Source organism: Helicoverpa armigera, chromosome 14, assembly GCF_030705265.1.
Source record: "Helicoverpa armigera isolate CAAS_96S chromosome 14, ASM3070526v1, whole genome shotgun sequence".
Classification (NCBI taxonomy): domain Eukaryota; kingdom Metazoa; phylum Arthropoda; class Insecta; order Lepidoptera; family Noctuidae; genus Helicoverpa; species Helicoverpa armigera.
This window is the reverse complement of record NC_087133.1, coordinates 4852041-4868199: the sequence shown is the minus strand read 5'-3', so window position 1 is coordinate 4868199 and position 16159 is coordinate 4852041. Positions and strand designations below refer to the sequence as shown.

Here is a 16159-nt window from a genome sequence, read left to right as displayed (position 1 = left end):
TATGTTGGTATATGAGATGCCATCTTTACAAGAAAATATTAACTTGGGCTTGTTGCCATTTCTGTACTTAATATTTTCATTTTAATGAATACCTAGTTAAAAACTTCTACAAAGACTTTTCAAGTTGGTACCGGGATTGTTAAATGTAATTAGATAGATACCTATGTGAAAAATCAATTTTTATATTTATGATTATCAAAGCAATGTCACGGTTTGCTAATTTATTAAACAGACAATTTCCGTGAAATAACAAAAATTACTAAAAAGCTATTTAAATCCCTGATGTTTAAATTCATGAGAAATGTTAATTACATAGGAGTGGTACTCATAACCTATATCATCATCTCTCAGTTTAGTTAATCACGAAATCGATATCCAATATCGATCCATACAAGATCGATAGAATTTAACGACTGATGCCGCTACAAGATTGTGGATACCTAAATACAAGAACATGTCTAATTACATGATATCCTTTCGTTCGTAAAAAGCCGAATACAGCTGCCTTCTTGTCATATTAATTTTGCGACTTAATTTATAGTCGTGCAAATATTAAATGCCGACGAAAAGTTGCAACAATGTTGCGACTTGCGATTGTGATATTCATGGCGACGTTTTAATCTGATCGTTTGAAGTCCGCCTAAGTGGAAACGTATGTTTCAGTTTATTATTAATATGGAAGTCTTTTAATTAAGTTGTTGTTCGATGTTGCGAGTACCTTATTAAATGTTTGAAAGGGCTGGCTATGTAGAATTTATAACAAGGTTGAGACAAAAATAATATAGGTACCTACCTACCAAAAAAACCAAAAGACTTTACAAAAAAAAAATGCTTACAATATAATTTTGCAAACTATATTTAAATAACTTTATCTAAGCGTATCTATCCCTAATAAACAAACATGCGGTAACGACCTCAAAAGTTCCACAGATGATGTCATATTAAGGAATGTAGCGGAACCTATAGTGTTCCCTTTGGAATATCCAATCACAGCTAAGTAACCATGTCTGTGTCCAATAAAGGCCCGCATATACCTCCCACGCACAATCAACGTTTCGTTCGGCAGTCTAATCATGCGCCATCGTTTATTTTTGTTCACGAACCCGGGGTATACTCAAATAATCATTTATCAGGGGGCCAAGTACACCAGTCGATAAATTAACATAGGTATTGCAAACAGTAAACTGAACAGAATTTGTTCGACGCATGAAAAGCGTTCCACGCGAAGGAAACATAGAGAGCCAAGCTCATGAAGCTCATAGACATTTTAATCCATCGATCGGACGGTATCGTTCGGGCGATCTATTCCGGGCCGGGTTACGATTACGAATCACAATATATGTCCTTGACGATAACATCGGTCTGTGATCGTGTTGGGAATACTAAGTGAGATGGACCACCGGCTTTTCGACAAGTGCACGACTAACTATGTGTATGGATGCCCTAATGTTTGGGGATCCGGTGTGGAAAATTGTATTGTTCCACGAAGAATGACGTGACGTGATCGAAAAATAAATAGTTGCTTTACTATTATAAAAGGCTACTCAGTAGCTTGGGCTGTAATCTTAGCTCAAAGCAGCGTCTAATAATATTTACTAACCTTTAAGTCTCAAAGAGAAAACCCGTACTAATTCAGTATTCTATTAAGGGGTTTATCTAGAAAACCCGTTATTCTAATGTTTAATAACATTCATAATACCAAATCAGAGACCGGACAGGCGTGTTTTGATGTCGGCGAGGCATCGCAGGCGACTAGTATCTGAGTCGCAGTTAGAATTGCAAATGAATCGGCCGTTTACTCTCGAGTCGTAAACTCAGGGATATGATCCAGTCAGTTTTCGCACCATTAACTGCTCGGACCTCCACCTACTCCCTCGCGATTCTGTTATTGTAAATACCATGACATAGATACATATTAAATTCATTTCTATATAGTATATCTAAGATGGCTACTATAAATGTTGCTACGTTATCATAAATTAATAGCTACAGGTCGACAATTCCGCATTCAAATTCCAAACAGTTTTTCTACCTATTATAAAGACATAAATTAATGTCCTAAATATCTGTCATCAGAACTATTTTGTCGGTCTTATTGATATCAGAATTGACGACAGTTTTATGATAAAGCCGCAGCATAAACAGTCCTGTGCCGTCGTCCGTCTGACCAGCCAACCGTGGGAGACATTTCGATAACATATACTTGTGGTGCAGATAACGCGAACTGACAGCTTGTAATACGCGCCCAAACTAGTCCTGACACTCCGGCCATTGAAATCCTCTACTCACCAGTGTAAAAAGAGCTTTAAACTCACATCCGGGAAGCATTCGACCTGCTTCATTACTGAGGCGCGCGGAGGGTGAGGGAGCGCTAACTAAATTGGGAAAATTACACCCCGTTTGGCCAGCCGGCGGCCTATGTTTTGGGATTGAGTCGTAAATGTCAAGTCGAGTGCCCTCCGCCATAGTTCTGCTGCTCTATTTACTCGTACTTGACGAAAAAAGTAAAAAACTCTCGGTTAACTAAACCCTCGGTCGGATTACGCGCACCAAAGTTTAGTCGGGGACGGAATGAGTATAAACTTAGATGAACATCGACCAAGTTTAGCCGTAGATGGTCTCAAGTTTTCCAATTAGTATTGGATTTACCGGCTAATCTCTCGTAGTAATTTTATGTGTGTAATTCTAGCGAATTACAAATCGCTGTTGGAATTAATAACTGCAGCAAAATTATATTTTCATTCATGACGATTACGTTACTCTAATGAATGTTATTTTGCCTCTTCATAATAAAAATTACACGGGACAATTACTCGTGCAATAAGAACAGACGATTTGAAAGTAAAACTGCCTAACAGCAATCATCACCGCGTCTTCCTAATTGTTAGGTAACACAAAACATTTTACGACTCCCACACGTATACGTCGCAAACGTTACCTAAAAAAGGCTTGTAAACATGATTTTTTTCGCTCATAAATATAGGGTAGCACCCCCAACGAAAATCAGAAAAAATAACCGTGGCATTCGGCGCAAATCACCTATTTTATGCAAACTTCGTGACTTACCGCCGTATCGAATGACTTAGAAAGGATTTATTTATATTCCTACTGGCTTCGAATGGAGCTAGGAAATAAAATTGTAACCGTAGAACTTGTCAATGGGATGTTTGTGGGTGGAGGAACATGCCTTAAAAATAAACTGAGTAATGTCGGCAGCAGGCGAGCAGTGCGCGACGATGATTTAATGTGCAGTTCCACGCGCGCTCATTAGACACGTCGTAATGTTACCTCCCGATACAAACTTTCTACGTAATTGGCCCTTACGTCGCATATAAATTTTCTTGGCCATCAGTGTGTAGCGACCATGAAAAATTACTGCATCCTCCTCGTTTTATCCTCCTTTGCAAACCTTCCCTTGAACGCGTAATTAATGCTACTATTTTTACAAATTAACGTCAGTTTTCCTTCAAAATTCGATAATATATGACACCTTAATTTATATAATCCCTGCACCTGGCTAAATATCGTCAATTCCCGCAGTTATAAAGTGGTAACAATTTTTTTTTATTGGAAACAAAAAACTTTTTCTAATGGCTTGCTCATTCAGTTTTGTAACAAGCCGCCTCCACTCACGATATAGAACTGTTACGCTTAATAACTTCGATAAAAATGTACAATCACATAAATGTCTACATATGTCATTAATAATAGATTTGGTTGTAGGTCTGGTAGTAATTAACGAATTAATTAGATACGCGGCAGTGTTATCCAATAAACGTCTTACCATTTACTGATTGGATACAGTTGAGGGCCACTTAATTATGAAGCTATATATAATGAATACAAAGAATATGTATTGTATAATTTATATTACTCTTGTGTATATAACTTTATCTTTTATATACTTTGTTCGCAGGTTACCCTGTCCTTTTACGCAAACGTCGCTAGCGAGTTTACGACAAGGTGAATATTATATTTTAAATTTTGTTTATGTAAATTAGAGTGTATATTTGCGGATTATCTCTGTGCAACGTTGTTATTGCTTGGACTAAGCTTGGCATTAGTTTTAAGTCTCATTTGACCTGTACCTTCGTCTGAGGACTTTAGTGCAATACAAGCTATGGAATAAGTTTAATTCAGTTTAACAGAAGCTACTATATTTCGTCACAGTAAATACAAATATGTAAATAATTGTTTTTATTACGCGAATATCGACATGCATAACATCGATACTAAAAATAATTGAGAAATATGAATCGATATTTTCCACATAATTTTAATACATATTTTGGTTCTAGCAATTTTTATAGCTGTTGTAAAGTGATTGATTTACATCCTATGCTATTTTCTTTATTTCATTTTATGATACTTATGTTGAGGAAAACAAAGCAGGTCTTTCCCAACAGTGAGATTTGCCTTCAGAGTAAATTTCAATTCAGATAGCATGATAACAAGTTTCTAGGAAATAATAAAATGAGAAGGCTCAATATGCGAGTACTAAGTAGGTACACAGGTTTGAGGAAATCGAGATAAATAGGTGTTTTACTTGCTTTAACTATCCATGTTCTCAGTAAATTGTAGGTATTGGCAGTATTATTTGCAGTTAATTAGGTACTAGTTTAAATCTTCATAAATATTTAGTTGATAAGGACGTCCATTGAATAAATTGTTCATCGAACAGTCACTGTCGTTAACTTAAATACTAAGTAAGCCTTTGAGATTTAAATACAAGACTTTTGCAAAAGTTTAATGAGTTAATTTCGTTTTGTAATTAAACGCTGACGATCTTCACAATTATACGACTTTCTACTGTCTCTGAGTTATTTATGCGTGTAGGAAAAATCTCGAAAAATTAACGTTCAATTTTAAATGCCTGAAAGTTAACAAGGGGAATTTTAATCGGTTTAATTTGCTGAACGGTAACACACTGGTCGGACTTGTCGGCCAATTTACGGCCTGTGTTCAGAGAAAGTTGAGTGCAGACGAGTTTTTCAATTGGGACGCGTATTAAAGCCTTCTTACAATCTATTTTATGCCTCTGAGACGAGGACGCGAAGTCTCTGGTCCGTTATTCGCGATAATGGTTCACATACTATACCTTTTTATTATAATAAATATGGTCTACTCACTTGCGCAGAAAAATATCATGAAAACAATTAAAACCTATTTAATTAGGTACTTTTATCATTATCTTTTCATCTGACATAAACACTAGAACTTTAGTAATGGTTTTTCCAATAAACATTTACTTTATATTGATGAAACTTGATACGAAATATGATTAAGTATAATTTCTTTCATAATTTAATAAAAACAGCTCATTAATTCCTAAGCTGTCGATTACGTATCCACGTAGTTACCGTCAATGTCATGTCTTGTGTACGCAAACAATATTGTTATAAAATATTCAAGACCGAGTTCAAGTTAAGAATTATAAAGATTTATTGTAATTACACGATTATAGTCTCGCTTAAGCAATAAATTATATTCGTAATGAATAAAGACGTTGCATTAATGAAACTGGTTAGGCATTCGTTTTCGATAACCATTGTATCTACGTTCTCAGCTAAGAAGAAAAACCTTTGCGTGAGATTAACCTACGAAAGTACGAACATTATTTATACATAGCCCCAATTCAGCGTTTGCGCAACTCTGGCACACATGTGCCGAGATAAGAAAGCGTACTTTTATTTACGTACTCGATGTATGGCCGACCATTGGCCTGAAGAGTTTCCTAACGTAAATATTTATAGACGGGCTCGGCGCAAGCGCACACTTGTTCCTATGTTTGTTTCTGTCATTCAACGCTAGCTCGGCTTGTTTGTGCCTCGCTACTGCTCCGAGATAATGTTACTTTCGTTTTGTTACTACATAAAGCTCCTCTATGTTGTAAACCATATCTTTGTTTGTCTACGTTACGCTAGTTTTACTTTTATTTGCGTAAATATGACGGTCTCTGGTGTGCTGCATAGTTACCTACCTACATAGTCTAGTTAATATCTACGCAGTTAGACGTGTAAGACGTCATGTCACAGAGATATGTGGGTATGAATAACTTGGATGTATATATTTGTGCTAATATCTACCTGCGAAGTTTTAAGTTTATCGTATCAGGTATTTTTCTAATAAATCATCACCTTTAATAGAGATTTATAAAACCATTTTTTCTACACCAACTATTGTGGCTCATGTCATACTTACCTATGTGTACTTACACAATGTAAATACACCAAACAGGAACCAATGATAGAGGTGTACTTATAAATCTCTTTGTGTTGAAAAATTTAACATTTGAAAAGCACACTGTAATCCATGTTATTAGTTTTGTTGACACGTCCACAAAGTGTCGCGAATTTATCGTTTTGGCTTTCTTTGTACGTCACCTATTGTAATTACTCGTACGCTAAGTGTGGGAAATTAAAGTTCGGGGGTACAATATGATTAGGCGTCACGGAAAGCGAATAGCGACAAGCGATAAACGCACTCCTTGTATCTCAACGGAAAGGGTAATTACGAAATGGTTCTCTCAAAGGTTCTTTATTAAATCTTTAATATTGGTGAATTAGTTATATTTCATATATAAATGTAGATTTAACTGCAGATAAGTACCTAATTGGAGACCTTAAAAGCTGGTTACAATACGCAGCTAACTTACCTACCTTCCTAAATAATTTATTAAATACTAGCTCGTTGAAAAATATAGAACATGTTTTTCCTATCATAAAAAGTTCCACCTGTATTTGTCACACGAGGTTAAATTATTTAGCATAAATGTCCTAGTTTAAACCAATTACGAAAATAAATAAAGCTGGTTATAGATATGACATTTTATAAGGTTAGATTCTACCTTTTAAAGAAATACCCAGTTTCATATTTTATAATGAGTCTAACGGTCTGGAGCAATATTAAATAAATAATATACCTATTGATCTATTTTTCCAAGAAAGTTATTTTCTAAAAACTGATATTTTTCATTTATCTATTCAATAAAATAATATCGGTTAACAAAGTAAATGTTCGTGTCAGCACCCAACTAAATGAAAACGCTCCCAAAATCGCTAATCGCTCTCAGAAGGAGCATTTCTCACGTCTTATTATTTTGACAATTCGGTTATATTAGCAAGACGTGTTGTTCGGCAAGTTAACAACGACAAACATAACTTCAATGTATGTTTTAGCTTTGTTCGGCTGATATATTTTATTGCCGTGTCTTGTGTAAACATTATACATGTGTAAAATATTGCTTGAATTTATTGGTTGTTACGGCTTTGTACGAGGGGTGGCTCGGGGGGTGTGGCGAATTAGAACATCTACATGATTCTTACATGTTTCACGATAATTAATTGCTTTTGTATTTTTTTCTGGAAGCTTCTCACTTTTCTGACGAATTATTTGACGAATTAAGAGTAACTAAAGCAAAAATGATTCAAAATTGTTAGTTCTTTTGATTCATTGCTGTCAAAAGCATAATTCAATCTGGACAGTCATTAAACTAGTACTCATAAAATTACTTAGTTTCACAGTCACTGAACTGTCTGAATATAAGGCATTAGTCCACGACCTTGCCATTGACAATGGCAATAAAATAAAATTATATAATTTAATCTAGTAGGTGCCTAACATTATTTGTGGTGAAATTAACAGACGATAAAATTAAGTTTATACTCACAATAAAATGTGAGTGAGTTGCCGTCATAAAGTCTCGCGTTTTTTATTGGTGGCAAGTCGACGATGGTCGAGTGATGCTTGCAGTTTGGTTAAACGGCAGTTTATGGCTATTTTGCCTCCATTAATCGCTTTACTACGCACCCGCGCCTCGTTCTCGACAACCCTTTGAGATACAACGATACAAACGGGCCTCACGCGACCGTGGTTACAGTTGTCGTTGTAGTATTTTGAAAATGAAATTAGTTGTGATCCCTTTTTAATTAAAAAAAAAACGTGTTAATATAAAAACACGGGTCCACATTTTATGCAACTCTACTTACTCGTTCAAACTAAAAGGCTTAAAAAGTCCAGACTTTAAAATGATTAATCGTAACTGCGAAAAAAAATATTCCCTAAACTGAAACTCAGAAAATAACGCGGGCAAAAAAAACTGGGCGCCTCGCCAGGCCGCCCGCCTACGGGCGCGTAGCTACAGCGCTACACAGAGCGGCGAGGTTTGGTTCCGCCGCCCGACGCTAGATGGCGACCGCGGTGTGCGCGCGTGTGTGCGCCGCCTCACAGGCACACGCCGCCACTCCGCGCTCGACCGCGCCGCTGAACGCGCGCCTCGCGTATACCCCGCCGCTCCGATCGCACAAACACGATACGCTCGCGACAACAACCTACCGATACGTCCACTCAAATAAATAAGAAAACTGTTGCGTCACCTACAAACTTTGTCCAGCGAATACAAAAACTTTATTTGACAGAAGAAAATTCACAAGTGAATTGTTTACAATAAACTATCGCAAAAATAATAGAGACAGTTTCATATTTCTAAATGGACTTATAAATTGTAAAGGTTACGAGAGCTTATTTATCAGTGACTGTTCGATGCACTCTCGAAACTGTATCATACTCCACTATCGAAGCCAAGAGTTATAGTTTTTTGGACAGTTAAAGTTGCGGTGTATCCCGTCCGGCCGGCTAGCTAAATCGGGATCGCGTTTTAATTTTCATGTGCTGCTCCTGTGTGTGGGACGCGTGTGTGCGCGGTGCGATGTGCCCGCGACGCGCGTGAACTGCCGGTGACCTTCCCGATCCCCCGTGGCTTGCCCGGCCGCCACCCTGTACCCTGACAACCATGTCGGGGGCCTCGGCGCGCCCTGCGATGCGGCTGCCGCGTCGCCAGCGCCCCCATCCGGCCACTCCGCCGGGCCGGCCTGGTGGACCATGATGAACGGGGTCGGCGGCGCGCTCTACGAGGAGCCGCACGCGTCGCCACCCGGCGGCAGCCCACCGGCCGCCCCCGCTGCAGCGCCGCCGTCCGCCTCCAGCGCCTCGCCAGCCTCCGTGGGCTCCAACCCACCGCAGCCCCCGCTGCACATCCCGGCCAAGCGCTACGAGCCGGAGCCCGGCGTCATCCGCCACGCGCAGCAGCCCTGGGGCTACCCGCCTGATGGGCCTGGCTCCTTCGAGCACCAGTACCCAGCCGGACCCACCTACTACAACCTGCCCGTCGAGAGGGAGCGTAAATCCACGCTCCCATTCTGGCCAGCAAGCAGCGGCGAGTACAAGCCGTATGCTGATGGTGGCTGTCATCAAGGCTTCTCACAGCCCTGCTGGAACTACCCGTATGGAGCCCCGCGCGGTGACCAGCCCCTGCCCTACGTGGGCGGCGAGGAGCGCAGGACGGCGGTCTCCGAAGCGTCCAGCTTCTCCCACGACGCGTATGGTCTCCGGAACTACGCTCCCGAGTCGGTGTCCAGCGCGCCCTACCCGCCTCCAGGTTCTCTGCCCGGTCAGTAACATCTCATTATTCCTACATTGTGTGTTTATGATTGCTACCAACCCAGAGCTCACGTTTTTTGACGTCCGGTCGCTGCATCGCTGTTTGTAATCTTTGAAACTTATCGGTGCCTCGAGACTAGAACCAAACATAGTTCAGCAAAACATTTATCGGAATTTATAAACAAATACTAATATAACTTCAATATACTAAAACGTGAGTTTTTGAGTTTGTGGCTGTCTTTTAAAATAGTAAAAAGTTTCAAATTTATAATAATTTACGAGGAGCTGAAGCTGATAAGTTGATTTGTAAATAATTTATTATGAGTTTGTCAACCTTGACCCACGGTTTCGGTCCACTAGGCGCCAGAGGGCGCTGCTAGAGGTGCACACAGCGAGCGAGTTTCTTGCTTGTGTGCGGCCGGGCACGCACACAAGCGCAGCGCGCTTCGCTGTGGGGGTGTCTCATATGAAGCGAGCACACTCGAAGCGTCTGATACCGCATTCTTTCCTCTAATCGAAGACAGCTGATTGGCACGACTATACGATACATTACACTCATGGACTTTATATGTATGTAATAATGAATGTGAGACGTATGTTCTGGCGATTTGCTACTGAAAAATGTTTAGATAAAGAATGCTCTGAAAACTAGTAAAATGTAGTCTAATATAATTTTAATGGGTATTGGATTGGTAAGTGTAGGATATATTTTTTTGGAGATCTGCAGAGCAGAAGTAGAATCAAGATTTTCCAGCGTTAAGCATTTTCAGTGTAATAGAGTAATCTTTAAATCAACAGGTAAGTTATGTTTCAAATAAAGTATGCTAAATATTACAGCAGTTAACAGGTCGATAGCATCCGCTGTAAACTAAACAAACTTAGAGTAAACATTCGTATCGGAATCCCTTAGAGCTCCCTCAGAAAGCCACTGAATGCCCAAACCCAAACATTTTCCCACAGACCACCATAAATTTGATGAATGAACAAAACACGTGCTACAAATGTTTAAAAATGAACCGTAAGCACCTTTTTATAGGCAATGTAAAACGGCGCTATACAACCGACAATAAATTAAAGTTTACGTAAAATAAAGCGCCAATAAAAATGTATAACTAATAAATAAACACGATACCTGAGCGTTAAGACAATAAACTGATCTTTGAGTAGTGGCAATAAACCAAATATTGCTACAATAAACACATTACAGGTTGATGAGACGATAAAAAACTAGGAGGCTACCGCGACGGGCCGGCCGGTGCATACTCGCGAGCTCTTGTAGATACATATCACTTTTATGAATCATAAAACCACGGCCACGTCACATACATGCAATAATACTGGTTCCTTCCCCAAATCGCGCTAGTAAGTAGTAATTACTAAACTACAAGCGCCATGTAAATATGAGAGCAATAAAAAGGCTCCATTCATAAACGCTCGCCGCTAGTTCGCTTTCGATCGCCGCCTAACCATAAAGATGGGTTTATCGCGCCTCTGTTACGGCAGAGGTGTAACTTGACATAATTTTGCGTAAAACGCGCATATAATGGGCCATTAAAAGGAAACAATTGTTGAAAAAGTTATACGAGTGTTCACGTCACTTTATGATTGTGTGTTTACGGCCCACCTGAGGTTGACATTGACTTTGATTTGTGCATTTACGGCTTAGTAAACGGTTTGTGGAATGGCTCCGTTAGCGAGACTCTCTCGGCGTTCCGCTTTCTCGCGTTCACCAGACGCATTCATCAATCCTCAACTATTGCTCCACGCGGTTCCTACTTGTTATCGACAACAACTTTACTTTTTATAAATGAAAACAGAAAACAAATCGGTGGAATTCATTTGCGGTCCCACGGTATATCGTCAAAAGAAACATCTTAACTCAGAAATTCCTTTCAATCATACGTCTGCTCGGCCGCCTTGCAACGAAACCGAATATTTGTTGCAGTGCCATTTTGAACCCTATGCCGTTGGAATAACGGAGAGTCTCCGTAGCGAATTGGCAAAGTAACGCTGGTACACGAAATAGACAAAGCCCGCGGTCGGGTAGGTAAACTTTTATGGTCGAAGAGAACCCGCACTTTTATAGCTCCTGATCGCTACCTATTCCCTCATAATTGACAACTCCACTTGTCATTATGTTCTCTTTAAACAATTGCCGTTTGTTCCACAGAATAAGGAACCCGACTAGAAGGTTTTACGCCCACTTGCTTATTATTTTGCCTTGGACTGCATTGCATGCGGTCTATTCATTTATTTTATGGATTGTCTTGCTTCTTTTAAAGAGTCATTTGTATCTGGAAACCGCACTTGTGCTTAGTCTTTTATTTTTCATACCACTCATTAACTTCTGTTAGGTAATCAAGTTTTTAATTTCGACATTTAAATATTTTTCTTTTCAAATTTTTTCAAATCAAATAAAATTAAATGATTTTATGTAATAAATAGAGATCGGAAGCATTTCCACTGCTCCTATATAATTTTATATCAGAGTCCCAAGCCTTAACTTAATAAAAGTTATTCATGTAAATTAATTTAAATTGTCACCTAAGATAATACAATCGGTACCATTGTATTTCATGACACATGTGATTTAATTTTCTTTAATTGACAGTATTATTGTCATAGTAGGTACCAATTAAAATAACCCATTCTTGGTCTATGGTCAATTTTCATGAACACATTTGCTTCAGGTTTAAGTAACCAAATATATTTACTACGGACCTTATCTTACTACGTCAGTACAATACCTATATATTGACACATTAGTGGCATTTAATCAATATTCAAAGAGCTCTTCGAAAGATATAAATCACGGCGGTTAACGGGTCACTGTTGCGGTAGGTTATGAATATTATTTGATTGTTTCTCGTAGAAATAAATGTGCTCGTTCGTTGTGTAAGCCCCTTAAAGTAATAACTTCAATAAAGATGGATGACGCTACTCGAGTGGGCAGAAAGGATTGGTAAACATCCAGTAAAAAGGAACGTACGAGTACGTACATTTCAAAAGATGATTTGAATTCAAATTCAGCCTCTGACCGCAATAAATCATAAAACATATCAACTTCACAATTTCAAAATACAAAAGTAAAATATTGCAAAAACATATTTTCAATTTAAAAAGAGTAAAATATTTTGCAATACAAGTGTCAATAGCCATGTTTATAAATCTCATTCGAATTCGATAACACGGAATGGTTCCAACTATATCAGAGATTATTTCAACACGAACAATTTCTATTACATACACATGTTGCCAGCATAGTACACAAGTGGTAATTTCCTCCGATTACATCTTTCGAAACTTTCGAAACCAACGTTTTCATGGCGGAGTTAATTTGTCATTCTTTCGAAAGCAAACTGTCTTAAAGCTTGAGCATGATTGAGGAAAGCGCTCATTTCTGTTTGACACAATGCGAGGCTTGAGATGCAAGCTCGTCTTACGACACCCGGTCATATCCATCCGCTAGACAATGAGGCATCTATTTCGCAATGTTCATACGTGTACCATTTTGAATAATAGGAAATGGTGCAGTGTGTTGCACGCATCGAATATCGAGAAGGTCGCGGATCGCATACAAAGTTTATTGCGGGTGATCTCATCAAAAGGACCGGTCGCATAAATCGCGCTGTGTGTTAACTTCTAACGCGCCGTACCGGCCCACAATTGTTTCTATGAACACGGCATGGAAATAGCTAGTTAAAAGCGAAACGTGCAGCCGGTGCAGTTTGTAATGCATTCTGCCCGAGACAATTAACGAATAGCGGAGCGAATAAGAATGACTAAGGTCCTAGAAAGCAATTCAAATGGGTTTGTGGTGCTAATTAAATGTATTCAGCGAAGAAAACCATTTGAAAATAATGAGAAAATATTAGTTGAGAAGTACTTATGCATCTTATTAATTGTAATTACAGAATATAGTCGTGCCAACGGATATTTACGTGTTTGACACTATTTGATGAGGTTATAAGAACTGTTTGTTCGAACTAGAGCATGTGTCTGACCGATGTCTAATTTTGTTCAAGCTTCACCCGTTCCAAGTAAAACACGTGGTTTGTTTGTGCAGGTTCCCTGTCGATGTCGGTGGGCGTGGGCGTCGGCTGCGGGTCCTCGAACCCGCTGGACTGGACCGGCCAAGTGACTGTCCGCAAAAAACGCAAACCCTACTCTAAGTTCCAAACCCTCGAACTAGAGAAAGAGTTCCTCTTCAACGCTTACGTGTCGAAGCAGAAGAGGTGGGAGTTGGCGCGAAATCTGAACCTGACAGAGCGGCAGGTGAAGATATGGTTCCAGAACAGACGAATGAAGAACAAGAAGAACTCGCAGCGGCAGGCGGCGCAGGCGGCGCAGAACAACAACAACAACTCGAACGCGAACAACCACAACCACCACGGCGGGCACCACCACGCGCCGCACCACGTGGCGCTGCACCACGCGCCGCCGCCCAAGCACCATCAGTGACCCGCGCCCTTCTCTGGGACTTACCCCCTTCACCACGGTATAGCCAGCTAAGCAGCCGGGAAGGAAGAGTTCCATAGGACATTAGTGTGGAATGTGCTCGTACTTAAGGTTCCAGGAAGACTATGCTCAGGTTCGTTACCGATGGACTAGACGGTTGTTCGCTATGCCGTGACGTACGTAATGTGGACGCTCCGGTGCCGGCCGCGCCTCAGTCCCAGAGAATCTCGCACTAAGATAATATTGTGTTGTCGATTTGTGTATAGTATTAATTACGAAATTATGTTCTGTAATTTTAACGAGACTAAGTATATACATGAGTAGATAACGATTCCTGATATTAATAATGTCTAGTAATAGCGCTGATTATGTATTTGAAATTTATTTAAGTACGAATTACGAAATATTAAAGACGTCACCGATGATTTATAGTTTCTAGATAGTTTATTGAAAAGAAATTTTGTAAAATATTTTGTGAGACTGCTTATTGTTGTATTCGTATCGCTGTTCGGAAGGTGGATTAGTCTTTAATCAGTTAACTTTTATTTTCGTTACCAAATTGTTGAACGACTCGGGTTGCTTTGGTGGCAGTTATAGATATATTAAGTTCGCGACCTGTTCACTCCGACAGACTAAGAGACAGATGCAGCCCGCTTGCTACGTACTAGTACCTGTCACTACCATCGACGCATCGCATATGTATACATAATATAGAAATCGCATTATGATCAAATATTTATTACTGTTTAATTTCTTATCTCATAATTCGTAAATTTTGTTATTTAAATTATGGATTTCTGACAAAGCTTTAACTCGGTTCCAGTAGAATTATACATTAAGTTACTGTTATGACTTTTTTAAATATTGAAGTTGATGTTATAATCAATTAATTAGGTAATATGGGCAAGTGCATTAATATTGTCCTCTATTGATCATTGTACTATTCGCTTTAGCCTGTCTATTACTATTTTTATTTTTGTTTTAGTTAAATATTTTATTATTTATTTATACACGAGTATAACTACAATCTATTATAAACGTATCTTGCTCTACATCGAACGAATTGAGTACTCTAGGTACTTTTGATTTGAAATTATTTGAATTTTCATCTAGTGGTCAAGTGAAATCACTCAGTCTTAAGATATCTTGTACTATTTAGCTACCTATTTTATATCTATGTACCTAATAAATGTTTTATTGTAAACTTAGTAGTTTACTCCTCGGATCTAATTCATTAAATCTGTATTGTCCCGTAATGATATAGTGAATTAAAATTAGGTGTTTTTGTACAAAAGGGCGACCTCGTCTAGGTAACCGAATTTCTTAATAAATGAGGAGCGAGGCATCTAATGAACCTTTGCTGATACTTAGACGAACGGAAGACTAATGTTAGCGAATATGACATTTTGAAGCATCATCTATTGTATTGTACTATCAGAATACGGATCCTCTTTGTTTCATCATGTTTATCTGAAAAGCATTACATGAACGTATCAATCTATTCAGGTATTCAATACGCTCTCTCGATGATCCATTCGGCAGAGTTATAGTACTAACGGTTTAATCAAAAATTGCTTCCTCGATCCACAATAGTGATTTGCTTTTCAGATAAAAGCCACAGAACAGCTTGACTGTGTATTATTCAACGATTTCAGTAGATACTACGATTAGAACCATACTTACCTAAACTATATAATTGTAATAATTAAAGGTCTCGTAATTATTATTGTACAGTTAAATTAATGTAGTTAATCACGCCAGAAAATGTGAGGTTTTGTTAAGTATAATGTATAATTAAACATGAATGTGCTCTCCACAGTTTTATGACGAATTTAGAAAGAGAATGTATGAAAGGGGAAAAAATTAAATATTTCGTCGTGTCTCGGTCATTTTTTCTTTTGTAACCCTATTGAGTTTTCCTTTTTGAAAATGAAATTATCTGTATTGTTGGTTGAAACAGCATTTCCCATACACTCGTGATTCATTCAGCATATCCATTTTCAATATCATTCACCAAACTTCAAATAAAAATGTACTTACTTTCCATTAAAATTAGGTCTAAATCAGATTGGCACATAAGTGTCCTAGTTCAAAAACCTTCATATGTAGAACTTGGTCATAATAGCAGTTTTAATGACAATTTCGAAATCAATTAGCATGATATCTGACTCGCATATTAATTAGTTCACATTAGCTGTTTCACTCAATAACAGAGTTACAAATCTAAAGAATAGACAGATTCAAGGATTTTATCTAGAGGGAG

The 16159-nt window shown here is 38.6% G+C and overlaps 1 protein-coding gene across 3 annotated transcripts in view; it reads left to right on the top strand.

Moving 5' to 3' along the window:
- Positions 1-15785, top strand: part of LOC110380081 (homeobox protein abdominal-B) — a 92704-nt gene extending 76919 nt beyond the window's left edge. For all 3 annotated transcript variants that reach the window (XM_021339959.3, XM_021339951.3, XM_049836941.2), the window contains 3 exons: positions 3917-3963; positions 8840-9448; positions 13505-15785. In XM_021339959.3, coding sequence (XP_021195634.1) covers positions 3917-3963; positions 8840-9448; positions 13505-13899 — 1051 coding nt within the window. In that variant the 3' untranslated portion in view covers positions 13900-15785. The remainder of the gene's footprint in view (positions 1-3916; positions 3964-8839; positions 9449-13504) is intronic.
- Positions 15786-16159: the final 374 nt, after the last annotated feature.